At 41.8% G+C, this 17,521-nt stretch overlaps 1 protein-coding gene across 4 annotated transcripts; it reads right to left on the reverse strand.

The window, feature by feature from the left end:
• Positions 1-9,771: 9,771 nt before the first annotated feature.
• On the reverse strand, positions 9,772-13,999 carry ARMCX1 (armadillo repeat containing X-linked 1). 4 transcript variants are annotated; one of them, XM_055563374.1, is made up of 5 exons: positions 13,782-13,999; positions 13,368-13,433; positions 12,778-12,881; positions 11,892-12,007; positions 9,772-11,638 (listed from the first exon to the last, which is right to left on the reverse strand). In XM_055563374.1, exon 5 carries the CDS (start codon positions 11,513-11,515, stop codon positions 10,154-10,156), a length of 1,362 nt encoding a protein of 453 aa, XP_055419349.1. In that variant the 5' UTR covers positions 11,516-11,638; positions 11,892-12,007; positions 12,778-12,881; positions 13,368-13,433; positions 13,782-13,999; the 3' UTR covers positions 9,772-10,153. The 4 variants fall into 4 exon arrangements, with proteins under 4 accessions (XP_055419349.1, XP_055419351.1, XP_055419347.1 ...); XM_055563376.1 differs by having other exon boundaries at positions 13,380-13,436; XM_055563372.1 differs by having other exon boundaries at positions 13,368-13,436.
• Between the last annotated feature and the right edge of the window lie 3,522 nt (positions 14,000-17,521).

A 17,521-nucleotide genomic window follows, 5' to 3' on the forward strand; every position in this document is an offset into this window, starting at 1 on the left:
TACGAAGTATTCTCTCAGACCATATGGAATTAAACTAGAAATCAATAACAGAAAGATGCAAAATCTCAAAATATTTGAAGATTAAACAAAAACACTCCTTAAAACATGGGTCAAAGAAGAAGTCTCAAAAGAATATTTTAAACATTTTGAAATAACTGAAAGTGAAAATACAACTTATCAAAATTTATGGTATCCAGTGAAAACAGTGCTTAAAAGAAATTTATGGAATTTAATGCATATACAAATTTCCCCTGCTTTTTGAAAGTTTGCTTTATAGTACTTGTGGTTTTTGTTTTTGTTTTACAAAAGACCTACATTAATACTTGTTTTTGCTAACTGAAAGAAATCCAAAGGCAATTTTTGCTTTTATGGAAAAGGTGAAAAGAGGAAATAGCATTCAGCATTTGTTTTGCAGCAAGCTGAGCTATTATGGAAGCAGCATTTACCCCAAGCAGTGAGAGTAGCATTCACTGCCAAGCTCCTTCCCTGTGAACTACACTCATCATCTCAGCATCGAGCTGCCATAGCTTTGTACTGTGCCATAGTACAGAGGCTTTATCTCAATCTATTTTGTGTGTCCATTAATCATAATAATACTTATCCTAAGATAATTGGTCTTCACTTTAAGCCATTTTGGCTTGTGAAAGGTTTCACATGAACACCGTACTTTTGGACAGCAGGGGAAACCTGTGTTAGAAAATAAGAGGAGAGCTATGACCAACATAGTAGGATTGTGGAAGCCTGTGAACTCACCTCCTCCCATGGGAGCATCAAAATTACAGCCTTTAGAGCACAAATATCAATGGGAATGACCTGAAGACTAACAGAAAATAGTTTCCACAATTGAAGATACAAAGAAGGAACCACAGTGAGATGGGTAGGAGGGGAAGACACACAATACAGCCAAAACTCATGTCCCTGGGTAGGTGACCCACAAATGGAAGGATAAACACAATCACAGATGTTCCCTGCAAGGAGCAGAGGATCTGAACCCCATATTGGGCTCCCCAGCCTGGGGGTCCTGTGTCAGCAAGAGGAGCCTCCAGAATGTCTGACTTTTAAGGCCAATGAGGCTTGCAAACAGAAGAGCCTGAGAGCTATAGGAACAAAGATTCTGCTCTTAAAACTTGTACAGCTGTTTTGGGGAGTTCTTTCTCCTACGAGAGCACTGATGCTAATGAGGACCATTTTGGAGTCCTCCAGACAATGGCAACCCACTCCAGTATTCTTGCCTGGAAAATCCCATGGATGGTGGAACCTGGTAGGCTACAGTCCATGGGGTTGCAAAGAGTCGGACACGACTGAGCAACTTCACTTTCACTCTCTAGCCTATTAGTACCAGGGGCTTACTCACCACCAGCAGACAGGCCCAAGTCCTGGGACACCACAAGCTGAGCATCTATCTATTTGCGAACCTGGCCTCAGCTACTAATTGGTTGGCACCAGCCCTGGAAACCCTCAGGCATGCGCTCAGCTGCACCAAGACCCAGCCCCACCTTCCAGTGGGTTGACAGCCACCATAAGAGGCAGAGAGTGGTAGTCAACCGGACCAGGAGCCAGCCCTACCTATCAGCATGCCCACAATAGGCAACCCTATCACAACAGAAGGGTCCCAAGTAGTTCATTCCCAACACAGGGATCAAACCCAGTTCTCCCACATTGCAAGCAGATTCTTTACTGTCTGAGCTACCAGGGAAGCCCAAGAATACTGGAATGGATAGCCTATTCCTTCTCCAGGGGATCTTCCCGACCCAGGAATCAAACCATGGTCTCCTGCATTGCAGGCAGATTCTTTACCAGCTGAGCTACCAGGGAAGCCTCTTATATGGGGTAACCCTAGAGCATATAATTCTGGTGACCAGAGAAGAATGCACTGCTGTGATCTATAGAACATCTCCTACATATGGCCACTTCTCCAAGATTGGGAAACATAACTGACCTACTGAATATATAGAAATAAACAGAACAGTTAGACAAAATGAGGAGACAGAGGAATATGATCCAAATGAAGGAATATGACAAAGCCCCAGAGGAAGTAAAGATAAAGATAAGTAAAGATAAGCAATCTATCTGATAAAGCATTCAAGGTAATGCTTATAAAGATACTCACTGAACTCTGGAGAAGGATGAGCACAGTGAGAATTTCAACAAAGAGGTAGAAAAATAAAGAAGAACCAAATAGCTGACGAAAAGAATTGCATATATATATGCATATATATATAATACCCAAATCACTTTGCTATACACCTGAAACTAACACAATATTGTAAATTAACTATACTTCCATTAAAAACAGTTTTTAAACTTTTAGCCATCCGGAAATAAAAAAGAAGCTTCCATAATTTGATTAAAAACTACCTACAAAAACAAAGGAACAAATATCATAGTTAATGTTAGAGTATCAGGAGCTTCCACCTGCGATACATAACAAGAAAAGGATGGCCACTATCACCACTTTTATTCATTACCATGCTGAGGATTCTATGCAGTGCAACAAGGGAAGAAAAAGAAATGAAAGTTCAAGAAAACTGAAGAAGAAGGAAGACTATTTGCATACAAAAGTATTACATATGGAGAAAACAAAAAAGAATCTATGAACAAACTATTAAAATTAAATTATTTCAACAAGATCACGCAACACAATGTCAGTATAGTTTTTACAATCAGCTCTATTCCTATATCAGCAGCAAGAAATCAGAAAATGAAATTCTAAAAACTAAGTCACTTAGAAATAGCATTGAAAAACTACCAAGTCTTAGAAATATTAATAATTCAAACAAAATACCTGGAAGACTGAAGATGGAAGTTCAGACATTATTGAAAGATGTTAAAGAAGACATAATTAAAGGAAGGAATATATCATGTTAATGGATTGGAGAACTCAATATTGTAAATATGTTCTGGTTCGTGTTAAGTCACTTCAGTAGTATCCAACTCTTTGCCACCCTATAAGCTGTAGCCCACCAGGCTCCTCTGTCCATGGGATTCTCCAGGCAAGAATATAGGAGTGGGTTGCCATGACCTCTTCCAGGGGATCTTCCAGACTCAGGGACCAAACCCGTGTCTCTTACATCTCCTGAATCAGCAGGCTGGTTCTTTACTAATAGTGCCATCTGGGAAGCCCCTGTAAATATGTTAATTATTTCTAAATTGATTTCTAGATTAATTGCAATCCCAATTAAATTCCAACAGCTGCAGTGTGTGCATGTGTCAGTGTCTGTGTGTGCATAAATTGGCAAGTTTATTTTTAAAATCTATATGGAAACACAAAGAGCCAAGAATAAGAGAATCCTGAAAAAAAAATAAAGATTTATACTACTAAATATCAAGATGTATTATAGTTTATTTTTATAACTTGGAGGTAGGAAAGTCTTTCCTCAGAATGAACAAAAACCCAGAAGCCAGAAAGGGAAAATATGAAAAATTAGATCACCTATAGGTGTTCACCTATAAAGGGAAAAAAAGAATAACACCAAATGAATTAGATATCAATCTACTTTGACAGCACTAACATCTAGGTAAGTCAGCTCGCCCCAATTCCCTGAGCACTAAATAAACAACCTTCTGATGATAATGTGATTCCTGATGTACATCAATCTTAGGGACAGAATATTCTGAGCAACCAACACTAAGAATCTGTTCTACTTGGTAATTACATTTCTTAGAGTAACATAGACTCTCACTCTCTTTTTTTTTTCCAAAATGAAAATCCACCCAATTTAATAACGTTATGTCCATGTGCAAACTTAGAAATACTCAATAAACAGAAGGCTCTAATACCCAAAGATATTTGTACTACACTTACTCTTTCACTTTTTAAAATGTAAATGGTCAACAAGGGTCAAAGAGTTACACTTAGCCCACTGTCAGTGCTGGATCAAATTCCTTTGACATGAACCTGTTAGAATGAAGCTACCCCCAGTAAGGCTTCTTTCCCACTCCCTCCCTCCCCTCAGGCTTGTCCCCAAACCCAACAATGCCCAAGCCCTTAACACAAGGCCTGAGAAAGACACAGTGGAGAGGGAAAAGCATGGAGATACACATCTCTGAAAGTAAATATGTGTTATCCTGCTTGATACCACACCTCAGGGGTCAATATCCTAGTCTTCTGCATCCAGAGATGGCAGCATGATAGTTCTGGTTTAAAAGCAAGAAGAGCCACAGTTTGAACAGAGAAATCAGGAAAAAAAATTTTCAGTCTGGGATATGATGAAGAATGAATGTAAAATGTTAGCATTGAAAATAGTCATAATCATTCTTCAAAAAAACACTCTCAAGGGAATAGAGTAGAGAAATTAACCAAACAGAGGCATAAACACAAAATTTCCCTGAACCACATCAATTTGCTAAATCTACACTTAGAATCTCTTTTGAAACAAAGCAAGTAAAATAAGAATTTAAAAATAGAAAACCAGTTTCCTGAGCTTTAAATATTATGCTTTGGGTGACAATTTATAAGAGAACTACACTCCATCTTTGTAAAATTGCCTTTGAACACACTTGACTGGAATAGATCCACTCAAATTCCTAAAATCATTGATGTTGTTCTGTCACTAAGTCATGTCCAACTGTTTGCAACCCCATGGGCTGCAGCATGCCAGACTTCCCTGTCCTTCACTATCTTCTGGAGTTTGCTCAAATGCATGTTCATAGAGTTGGTGATGCTATCTAACCATCTCATCCTCTCTCTTCCACTTCTCCTCCTGCCCTTGGTCTTTCCCAGCATCAGGGTCTTTTCCAATGAGTCAGCTCTTCGTATCAGGTGGCCAAAGTATTGGAACTTCAGTGTCAGCATCAGTCCTTCCAGTGAATATTCGGGGTTGATTTCCTTTAGTAGTGACTGGTTTGATCTTCTTGCTGTTCATGGGACTCTCATGAATCTTCTCTAGCACCACACTTCAAAAGTATCAATTCTTTGGCACTCAGCCTTCTTTATGGTCCAACTCTCACATCCATACATGACTACTGGAAAAATCGTAGCTTTGACTATATGGACATTTGTCAGCAAAGTGATGTCAGCAAAGCTTTTAAATGTGCTGTCTAGGTTGGTCATAGCTTTTCTTTCAAGGAGCAAGCGTCTTTTAATTTTGTGGCTGCAGTCACCATCCATAGTGATTTTGGAGCCCAAGAAAATAAAATCTGCCACTGTTTCCACTAAAATCATTGGATGAGATAAAAACCAAAATAGCAGAATATCCTGAGTTTCTAATTTCCTCAGTTTCCAAGAAACTGCCATCCTTTCTAAAGAAAGGACACTGGCTCCTCCCTGCCCCCATGAGCTGCCACAATCACGGCTACTATTCTAGAAGGGTGCCCTTCCCAAAATGTTTGAGTGGCACCTCTGATGTGAAAGCATCAGGACATCAGAGTGTGGCTGGGCCGGCCCTGTGTCTTCCCTGGACCAGGCAGTCACACATCTGTCTCACACAGCACTTCCCAAAGTCCGGGTGACTCAGTTTCAAATAATACCAGGTATGGGACATCAAAATTCATGCAATGCACACAGGGCTGATCTGCACTAAGACTGGTGCTTTCTCAGTTTCTGTTCAACAACGGTCTGAAAAGTCTTGGCATCCAGCCATACATACCCAGGGTCATCTTGTTACCACAGCAACGACAATTATCATTCTGTATCAAATGCCCACTGGTGCATGACCTGGTGTCATGGAGATGAAACGATCACCCCCAAAAGACACAGAAGCACAAAGAGACTACTGTCAATGGTCTCTCAGAGGAGGAAATAAGAGAAAAGTGTGAAGGAGGGAAAGGGAAGGAGAATGGGAAGGGAGGAGAGGATGAGAAAAGAGACCTGTGGAGCAGATGGACACTAGTCAGGCCTGTGCCCCTGCTGCAGGGTGGCTTTTTATTACCCAAGTTCACCTCATTGCCACCCCAGGTCGAAAAGTCACTCAGCACTACAAGTTCAAGTTATCAATATAGAAGTTTTTTATTATTTACTCCAATCTCCAACTATTCACCCTACCTGACACATAGGAGCAGTAATATACATATCAGTATCTTTGTTTCTTACCCACCCAAGCCTCACCTATAGGCAACTTCTAAGACTTTACTCTTTCTTCTACATCTTGCTGTGTGGATATCTACAAAGTTATGTAATCAATATACAGAACCTCATCTCCATCTCTTTCTTCATCAAGAGGAGTTTTGTGCTGGGTATCTATGGAGGCATTATACTGATGTTTGGCTCTATAATGAGGATTTTAAAGCAAACAGTTGCTTGTTTGGAAGGCCACAGGCTCTACCTCTTGCTGAGTCATCTTGGGAATCTTACCCAACTTATCTACATCTCATTTCTTCCTTAGCAAAGATATAATATTTACTTGACAGGATTATTGAGATTAAGGTGGAGGTGGGAGAGAAATATATAAAATGCTAGTGTCTGATAAATGCTAGGTACCACCCACCTCTTTTTTTCTATAACATACATGTCTTGGACATAAATACCCTGCTTACAAAATTTGAGTAATATTATTCTAATTCCCTTTTCCCTAATAGGAATCTTTCATTTTTATCAGTTTTTCAATAATTGGGAGACCACCCAATTCACGAATGGCATTTTGGTTAAATGAATATGCTACATTGTTACCCTGAGTGACCAAGGCTACTTCTTGAATAAAAGGATCTTTAGATCTTTCTAAGGTGTTAAGGACCTTTTGAAGGTCAGTAGCATCCAGAATATGATCAATTTTATAGGGAAAGTTGAATTTGCCCTTTTGAACAGGCCATAACAAAGCTGGAATCCTGGTGCTCTTAATTCTGGTCCTTCCCTTGGACTTTCCACTAGCCTTGCTCTCAGCCCTAGCTCCATTCCTCACAGGGTGGCAGCTTCCACCTGAATCAGATTCTCTTGATTTAGACATTCCTTCAGTAGGGTGAGTCTGAGGACTACCCCTCAACCCTCTGCCAGTTTCCTAACTACCCCTCAACCCTCTGCCAGTTTCCTAACTCAAACTACTGCAAAATTTCTTATCAGTAGAAAGTGATACTTATCATGAAACAAATGCATCTTCTGTGTATTAAGTGTCTTTACATAGTCTCATTGACAAAAAACAATTTCATTGATCTAAGATGCCTTTGATTATTAGATACATCATTATTTTATATACTACTGAGAATGAAAAAAATACTTTTAAACTATGACAAGACTGTAAGACCTATCATAACTTCAGAAATACTAAAACTGGGGGTGGGGTAAGGAAATGTCCATCTTATGATCACTGAATACAGTGGCACTACTTAGTGCCATGACAATATTTTAACATAAACACAAAATTTGACTCTCAAGTCACCAAGTGACACTTGAAAATACAGAGTATACTTACAATGAATTTCTTTAATGAAAACAGAACACTTAAAAAACATATTTAAGGAATGTGTTAAATCCAGAAACATGTATGTGTATTTCCAAAATTCCACCACTCCTACTCTTAGAAACACTTATGCTTCATGTCTTCATGTCTAAACCCATACAATGCTGTAAAAATTGATGAGATGGAATTGAGGAAACATTTTCAGCTCTCAGAAGGGAACAAAGATCCTATTTCTCTGAGGAATGTATCAGTTTATTTAAAATCTACAAGGCCAACAGATACACAAAAAGGTACTCAACACCTACTAATCATCAGGGAAAGAGAAATCAAAACCACAACGAAGTATCACCTCACACCTGTTATAATGGGTATCATCAAAAAGACAAGAGATAACAAGTGTTGATGAGGACATGGAGAAAGGGAACCCTTGTGTACTGCTGGTGGAAATGCCAGTTGGTACAGTTACTATGGAAACAGTGTGAAAGTTCCTTAAAATTTGATAAACAGAACTGTCATGTGATCCAGAAATCCACTTATGGATACATTTCCAAAGAAAATAAAAACAAGATCTAAAAAAGATATCTGCACACCCATGAGCATTGCAGCATTATTCAAAATAGCCAGGATATGAAAACAATCTACGTTTCCAACAACAAATGAATGGATAAAGAAGATGCAGTATATATACCACAGCTATGAGAAAGAAGGGAAACTTACTGTCTTCAACAACTTCAGTAAAACTTGAGGGCATTTATGCTAGGTGAAATGTCAGACTGTGTAAAATAAAATGCTGTATGATATCACTTGCATGTGGAATCTAAAAAAGACAAAATCAGAGAGTAGAGTGGTATTTACTGGGAGCTGGGGGGTGGAGAAAACGGGGAGATATTGGTCAAAGGGTGCAAATTTCCAGTTATAAGATTAACAAGTTCTGGGATCTAATGTATAACATGGTGATTATAGCTAGTAATACTGTATTATATACTTTAATATTGCTAATGGAGTACATTTTAACTGTTTTCACCAAAAAAAAGAAATGGCAATTATGTGACAGGATGGAGATGATAGCTACTCATTTTGATATAGATGAAAGAAAAGATTTAATATTAAATTCATTCATTATCCTGTTACTCATAGCCATTTTTCATATTTTGGTATATAACCTTTCAGAAATTATAATATATGTAAATATTTTATGCTTATCAAAAATTGAATATAGTATATGGTAATGTAATTGGCTATTCCACTTAAGATTATATGCTGAATTTTTTCCATGTGAAAAAGCGTAGTTGACCATCAACATTTTCAAGAGTTAAATAATGTTTAATGCATAGACATACCTTAATTTCTTAGCCAAGTGCCTCTTTCAAGACAAATTTCTACAGGTAGAATCTCTGGGTCAAAGAGCATGCACATCTTGAAAGCGTCTGAAACATGTATCCAGATGGATCTTGTACCAAGTATGGTCCCACTAGCACAGTTTGAAGGTGCCCCTCCTACACTTCACCACACTCTGGGATGGAAGGGAGGTAGATCTCCAGTATGGATGTCATCAGCCACCTCGATGGTTCCATAAAGGCCCTGCCCCAACTAACCTTGTAAGGGAAAGCTGATAGAAACACTAAAAATTATTTATTCTATTTTCTCATAACTTCAGAGTAATAACTAATGTATTCACTCCCATAGACACCAGAATTGGACAAAAAAGAGGATATTTTTCTGTCAAATGCCCTCAGGACCCTACAATGAAATTTGTCCCTTTCTGTATGTTCCCAGGATAGGTTGCAGCACTTCTTCACTCAAAGCATCTCTCACATCCTTCCTCCCCTTACCACTCCCATGGTCATCAGTGAAATTTCACACCTTTAGCATCTATGACTGAAATATGGTGATAAATTCCTTATATGATGTTGCAATTTCCAGTGGCTACACCTGTCCCTAAGCCAACTGACTCATTCTGCACACAAGTCAGTCACATAATTTCCCTTTCATCCTGTCATTCATTCCTCTGGTCACAAAAGGCTTTGGTGTCTCCCAGGGGTGTGTAGAATAATACATAGATACCTCAGTTTAGAAATTGGGGGTCCTCAATGCATGGGACTTCCCCAACTGCTGGACTGTATTTCCCATCACTCCCCTCCCCACACTTTGTATTCCATGCAGGCCAGCCTCCTCTGGAAAGTTACAACCTCCATGCCTTTCTTCCCACAACTCCTCCCTCCTCCAATGCTCTTCTGCCCTGTTCTTATCCCATCTTTCATGCCCACTACTTAAGCAATCCCTCTTTGGAGGAGAGCATTGTTGCTTGCATAAGTGTCTGCCATAGGAAAGAGCTGGCCATGATTAGAAGCTCCCAGGTTTGTTACCACCATATTGTTTCCATACATCTTGTCTCTCCATATATATCATCAACTCAAGAACATGATAATTTTTTGCTGGTTAAAACATACAACTTTATTGATGAAACACAAGATTAACAGATGTAAACCCATACAAAAGTATAGTTTATTTGTGGTTAGTTTGCTGTCAGTTTAAGTAAAGAGTAAAAATATCTCAATCTAGGTAGCAAGATAGAATCAATAAATGCTTTCTTTGTACAATCTCTATTATTCATCTGACATCCTTAAAATGATCTAGCCTAAAACAAACCATCACAGTCGGCATCACTGTTGATGACATGTAATAGTCATTATTCTAAAATAGCAGCTGAGAGGATCTCTTTGCCGTATAAGCACAGTGAAAAATAAAGAATTTACAAAATGCATTGTTCCCAACTGCAAACTAAAAAAATTTCCTCGATATTTTTTGGGACAATCTCCCAATTAGAGTTTGGTCAATACCTTTAAGACTTTTACTTTCACGACCAGATCACTGTGATTTGCTAATGCTTTGATTTTCTTGACACACACTCCAGATTCTTTGAATAAGAAAAAAAGTGAACTTCTGCTGAATTCTTTCCTGGATGAGGCAAGCCCTTCATTTTTTATGTTGTCATTTATATTCTCGAATAGGGTAAGAATATTAAGAAGAATCTCTCTGTCCCATTCTTTATTAAAGAGGGAAATCAATTCTGACGGCACTTTACAACTCACCAGTTCTCTTGTCATGGCTGGATTTTCAGTAAAGTTTATGATTAGTTTCATAATCTGAATCTTGGTGAAGTAATTTCCCAGGAATAACAAAGCAAAAAAGTCTGGAAAAGAATAGGAAAGCAAATGCTGGTAATGATTAGTCACAGTCATGTTGGTTAACAGTCTTAGACCAGCCATCTGCACAGCTGAGTCCAAACGACAGATCATGGTGTCATCACACACTTGACTGATATATGTCTTAATCTTGCCCTGATTTTCCGAATTCACACTCAAGTTATTAAGGGCATTGTATGCCTTTTCCCTAATAATGGGATCTTTCGTTTTTATCAGTTTTGCAATAATTGGGAGACCACCCAATTCACGAATGGCATTTTGGTTAAATGAATATGCTGCATTGTTACCCAGAGTGACCAAAGCTACTTCTTGAATAAAAGGATCGTTAGATCTTTCTAAGATGTTAAGGACCTTTTGAAGGTCAGTAGCACCCAGAATATCATCAATTTTATAGGGAAAGTTGAACTTGCCCTTTCGAACAGGCCATAACATAGCTGGAGTCCTGGTGCTCTTATTTCTGGTCCTTCCCTTGGACTTGCCACTAGCCTTGCTCCCAGCCCTAGCTCCATTCCTCACAGGGTGGCAGCCTCCACCCCTGACTCCTGGGCAGGGTAAACCAGGTGCAAGGGCCCTGGTCCCAAAGATGGTACCCAACTTGGCAGCTTTAACTGCCTTTGCACTTGCCTGTTCCTTCAGGGTGCTGAAAAGGGCCTTGGCCTTGGCCTCTAGGCCACCTCCACACTCGGCCTTTGAGTGGGCCTCTGCCTTTACATCAGGTCCACTCTTGAGTTCCACGGCTACCTCAGCCTTGGCCTTTGAGTCACCCTGAAGTCTGGCTCCAGCCCCCGCCCCAGCATTAGCCTTAGCTCCTTTCCCAGTCTCTGAAATATCGCGAGATTCCTCCTCCTCATCGTCGTCCTCGTTCCAGATTATCTCGTTCTCATCTCTTCCCCAGGTCAGCCTGTATACACAGTAGCAGGCTCCAGCCCCGATCACCACACCAGCAGCCACGCAGCCAGCTTCCCGAGTTCGGCCCATGATACAGGGAGTGTCTGGAGGACTTGCTCTGGCTGGAGGAGTGCTCCCAAGTCGAGATGCGGGGGGAGACGGGGCTGCGGAGTCTTCAGCTACAGCCAGCAGGCTCTGCTGCAGCTACAGGTACTTGGGGACATAAGGATAAAAGATTTAAGGCTTCAGTCTCCTCCTTTTTGCGCCTTTGCATGCAGACAGACTGACCTACAGACCTACAAACAGACCAAACAAATAGAGACATGGCAGGGACTCAAAGTGAGATCACTGATTCCTTTCTTCAATCAGGAATTTTGGAAGTTTCCCCACCTCCAGATTCTCCAACGTCCTCTTCAACTACCCCACTCCAGTACGTTAAATTTAAGACAACTAATCAGTTCCCTACCTTCCCTGCCCCTGCAGATGTCCCGGGGGCAGAGGCACCCCCACATACACCCGCACAGGTCCAGGCAGTTTCTTCCTTCGATTTCTGGCCTGGAGTAACACCGATTTCCTGCAAACCTGCGTACAAAGCGGGTGGGGAAAGTGGAGCTGAGCGCTCAGGGGACAGACAGATGAACCTCACCCGAGACGGGACACACGTTCCTCTCTGGCATCACTGGCCCTAGTCCTGCGGAGCCCAGTATTTCCCATCTTCGGTTACCCTCCCCTCCTCACTGAGCTGCGGCTTTGATTTGAAAGTTTGTTTTGACCCGTCACCCCTCCCCCCACTCCGCTCCTACGACCTCCTCCAAACCTCCACCCTACCCCCTCCCCCGAAAAAGTCACCGCCTTCGAAGGTGACTGCCACAACTCCTTCCCTGTAACAAAATGGATGGTGGTGGAGCCAGAGTGAGTATCTAGAAGCCAGACAGGCGTAAAATGCACAAAGCTCTCGAACTCCGCCCTGGCCTCCGCCACCCCCACCATCTCAGAGGTACCAGGATACTCCTACCCCCACCCATTACATTCACTGCTCCGGAACAATTTCCTTCCTTCCTCGTCTAGGTTTCCGCCTCCATGTAACCTAAGGACTGACAACTCTGGGACAGAAAAGTAATTTGGAGTAAGGTCCTCCCTACCCCCACTCCCACCCCAGGACTCTCGCAGACACCTACGTCCTCCCAGCCACTTCTTTCCCTGCAGAGCGCTTTCTTTTGCAAGCTCTGCAGTGGTCCAGAGAGAAGGAGGGGTATGAGGGGGATGTCCATAGGCCCACTGGAGTTTGCAGTCTTCACCTTTCTCCACCCCAGGGATCCCTAAATAGTGCCACCACCTTCACTCTAACCTACCTGTTTCAGGGCAATTTTCCTCTTCTTCCTGCTCCTAGGGTTGAACTGGCCTTCAGGCGCAAGATCCACAGACACAGACAGGCGACACAGCAGAGATGGGATGGCTAGGCAGACAGAACAGGACTTCAGACAGTCCCAATACCAGCTTTTCTGAATCCAAGGTCCTGGTTGTCAAACGGATTTCACTTTTTGGTCTTTCACCCTACCCCCACTTCTCAGGACTCTGATAACAGCAGCCTTCTCCAGCAAGGGCGTCCATCCACCCCATCCCCCAGCCCCGAGTCTCAGCCTCAACTCCAGCGGTCAGCCATTTTCCCAGGAAAAACCACACCCCTTTGGAACAACTGGAAAGAGGGGAGGCGGGGCGAAGGAGTGCGGATAACCAGACGAGCGAAAGAAAACCCCAAGATCTGATTCCCCCTCCCCGATGCATTCGCGGCCCCAAAGACAACTCTTTTTCCTGTACGCGTTGTCATATCCTATTTCCTGTATCAAATAGCAGGGAGGTAACTGGGAGTCAATAATGCGCCCGGGTTAGAGCGAGAAGCCCAGCCATCCTCATCCTTCTAGGAGTCGCAGAGCAATCCCACCTTTACACGGACCTGCTGGGCTTCGGGGCAGATTCTTTATTCCTTTGCTCGGAGCGGTACAGCGCCCTACTGAAAGACACGGGGAATGACAAGACAGACGCACAGCTCCAAGATTCTGGTTGCTAGATGGAGCAGCACACCGGACAAGAATCTTAACACGGGTCCTTCCCGATACAAGGCCCTGGATGTCAAAGGTTTCAGGTTTCCCCTTTCCTGGTCTGGGATGTCCCCTGGAATCTGGCTCCCAAGTGTCCACCATTTTTGTTCTTGGAAATGCCGAGGAAACAGTGCAAGGGTGTGGAGAAAGCGAGCCGTGTCCCTCTGTAGCCTCCACCCTCCGCTACCAGCACCGCAGGAATCCCCCAGGCAAGAGCCCATCCACACATAGACCTGCTGGCAGCAGGGCAGAGTTACCTCCTCCTCCTCCTCTTCTCCTGGCCACAAGCCCGCCCGCCTTCGAGGTAAAAGGGAGATGGCAACCGGACCAAACGAAGACCAGGATTAGAAGGACGTCTGCAAATGTCTAGCTCCTGCTCACGTGAGAGCCACGTCACTCGTGAGCTCAGGACCCCAATTACCACTCCCACCAGCAGTGCGGCAGGAGCTGGCCCACCCCCCTTCCTTCCCCTCCACAGCAGGTCCTGCCACTCATGTTCCTCTGCTGATCCCAGAAACCAGAAGTAGCTTCTCTTGTAGTTGGCATTTGCCTTTCTTTGGTTAACAGAGACAACATCTGTTCCCATGTCCATCGGTCTTTTCTTACTCTTTGAGGAGTAATTTTTCTCTCCTCTACTCCCTGTCCACCCACCTCTCCCTTCACCTCCACCCCTTCCCAGCCTCAAATGAACAGCTTCTCTCCTACACCCCTCTATGAAATTAGATTTAAGATCTCAAAAAAGGAGATGGGCAGTGGGAATATCTTACTTTCTTAAACTTTTCTGTTCATTTTTAAAAAATCAGTAATGCATTATTCCTATATAGAGAAAATGATGCTATTTTTGTTTGAGTGGAGAAGAATTTAAGTGTGAGGGAATAACCCCAAAGTCCTCATTAAATTTATTATATTTATTTCTAACACAAGGAAAATGTTTCCACTGGTTACAGTCAAAAAGAAGCTTTCTAAATATAGAAAGTTTCTAAATATAATACAGTTTTAAAATTGAAACTGTTATTTTTCACATTGTCTATGTATTAGTCCACAAAGATGACTGGTTGTCTAATCTTGGCCATTTTAAACAAATGATCTATTTTACTTTTTCAAATTTTGGGTCAACTTACAATTTGATAAAAGCAATACAATCATATCTAGTTTGATTAAAGAAAGAAATACATTCAGTTACCTCAAAGTTTTGACTGACTGCTGTGTGAATCTCTTGTGATTTTATGGCTTTTCTAAATACCTATCCCAGATTAACTTTTTATCTACTAGGGCTTCCCTGGTGGCTCAGTGGCAGAGAATCCACCTGCCAATGTAGGGGACACAGGTTTGATCCCTGGGTTGGGAAGATCCCCTGGAGGAAATGGCAACCCACTCCAGTATTCTTGCCTGGGAAATCCCATGGACAGAGGAGCCTGGCAGGCTATAGTCCATGGGGTTGCAAAGAGTTGGATTCAACTTAGCAACTAAACTACCACCTACTATGGCTGAAGAAGTTGAGGGTGTGAGGGATGGAGAAATTGTCCCTGCCTTGTCAAGAGGGGAGGGAGGAAGGTGATGCCTTCCCACCTCCCCTATATTCCAGAGTTTCTTATCCCCTGCATTCTGGCACCTGACTCTCTTTGCTCACTCTTAAAATATACATGGACAGGTGACCAAGGTGGTAAATGCCACTTTACTCAGGTGACCAACCTGAGTAAACACCTTAGACTTCTTTCCTCCCTCCATACTTCACATTCCCACCGAGATAACTCAGGGATGCAGAGAAGGGATGGCTGTTCCCACCTACTCCTGCAGAGTTCCATGAAGCCTAAAGAAGCAATTGCGGGGGGGAGCGGGGGGGAAACATCCAGGCCTGCCAGTCGTGTTCTGCCCTGATTCACGGTGGCCCAGTTATCCTTGTTCCTTATGCTGTCTGCTGATACCACCTGACCTGAGAGATGCAGCCTGCTGGCCTCACACCTCCGGCCTTCTTACATCAGGGCATCCAGGGGGAACCCAGCCTTGTTGCTGGGTCACTTGCCCACAACCTACACTCACCTTGGTGCCCCCTCAGCCGTATGTACACCTCTCCCCACTGACTGTCCTGATAAATGTAGAGTAGGCGTTCTCAACTGGCCGCCTCTGTGCTCTACCTACAATTGTATCAAAGTGAAGTGGATGCATGTGTTCATTTTAGTTCAAAGAAGGGTCATAACTCTCATCAGATAGGCATCATTTATGACTTAAAAAATCTAAGAGGTACTCTCTTAGGAAAAAAAAAAGATATATCCTTTTAGTGGTAATCAACCTCTGTTTTTCTCTCTCCTACGTTATACACATTCTTTATATTTTTTAATGTGCAAACAATGCAGAAATGTATAAAGTGGAATGTGAAAGTTCCCTGTAATGCCTGTTCCACCAGTAACTGTTCCGAAAGCAATCACTTTTAACAATCTCATTAAAGTGCAGTGAATCTGCACTTTAATTTTAGAACTGATATCTTTAAAAATTGGGTCTTTCTATCCATATCAACCTTTGCTTGTTGTTGTTTAGTTGCACAGCCGTGTCCAACTCTTTGCAACCTGATGGACTGCAGCATGCCAGGCTTTATGATCGTCAATAAATTTTATGTTTCTTCAGGTAGTTCATACTCATTACTTGTTAAGTTTATTCTTAGGTGTTTTATGGTTTTGTTGCTTTGGAGGGATGATATTCCTTTTATGATTATATTTTCTACCAGGTTATTGTCAAAGGAAATAATTCTGACATGTTTACTTTTAGTGACCTTTCTTAATATTTCTAATACAAGCATAACTCATTTTATTGTGCTTTGTTTTATTGTGATTCACAGATATTGAGTTTTTCACAAAAGGAAGGTTCGTGGCAACTCTGTCAAGCAAGTCTATTGGTGCCACGTTTCCAACAGCATGTGCTCACTTCATGTCTCTGTATTACAGCTTGGTAATTCTCGCAATATTTCAAACTTTTTCATTATTATTATACTTGTTATGGTGATCTGTGATCTTTGATGTTACTATTGCAAAAACATTACAACCTATTGAAAACTCAAATGATGATTAGCATTTTTTACTAATAACATTTTTAAATTAAAGCATACACATTTAAAAAAAATTAGTTATTTGGTTGTGCCAGGTCTTAGTTGAGGCACACAGGATCTTTAGTTGCAGCATGCAAACTTTTAGCTGGGGCATGTGGGATCAGTTCCATGACCAGAGATCAAACCTAGGCCCCCTTTATTGGGAGCCCAGAGTCTTAGCCACTGGACCAGCAGGGAAGTCCCTAAGTACATTTTTTTTTTTTACTGCTAAAACTTTGTTTTATTCACAAACTTTTTTTTTTGTTGTTTTTGTTTTGTTTTTTATTTTTTTTCTTTACTTTACAATATTGTCTTGGTTTTGCCATACATCAACATGCATCCGCCACGGGTGTACACATGTTCCCCATCCTGAAACCCCCTCCCACCTCCCTCCCCAGCCCATCCCTCTGGGTCATCCCAGTGCACCAGCCCCAAGCTTCCTGTATCCTGCATCCTAAGTACATTTTTAAAGACATAATACTTTTGTACACTTAATAAGCTACACTATAGTGTCAGATCAGTTTATTTTTCTTCTTCTGTTCTTATCTCATTATAACAAATATTTGGAATGGTGGACTAAAGGGTTTTAAACACCAGGCAGGTTACAGCTCAGTTTAGCTCAAGCAGACAGATCTTTTATTAGACAGACACTCCCAAGACATGGGAACAGGCCAATCCCAAAGGAGTTGTCCTCATAATCTCTCTTGGCTTCCCCCTTTATATACTTTCTTGGTTTCCCCTTTTTTATACTTCCTTGGCTCTCCACCTTTTTATACTTCCTGTCTCCTCCTTTTTATACTTCCTGTCTCCTCCTTTTGGTTATGCCCTGTACAAAATAGGGCTTGTACCCACCACCAATCAAGGAAAGGGAATGCAAATGGGCATACACTCACGGCCAGTTGACAACTGCAAGTTATA

The sequence above is a fragment of the Bubalus kerabau genome, chromosome X, assembly GCF_029407905.1.
Source record: "Bubalus kerabau isolate K-KA32 ecotype Philippines breed swamp buffalo chromosome X, PCC_UOA_SB_1v2, whole genome shotgun sequence".
Classification (NCBI taxonomy): Eukaryota; Metazoa; Chordata; class Mammalia; order Artiodactyla; family Bovidae; genus Bubalus; species Bubalus kerabau.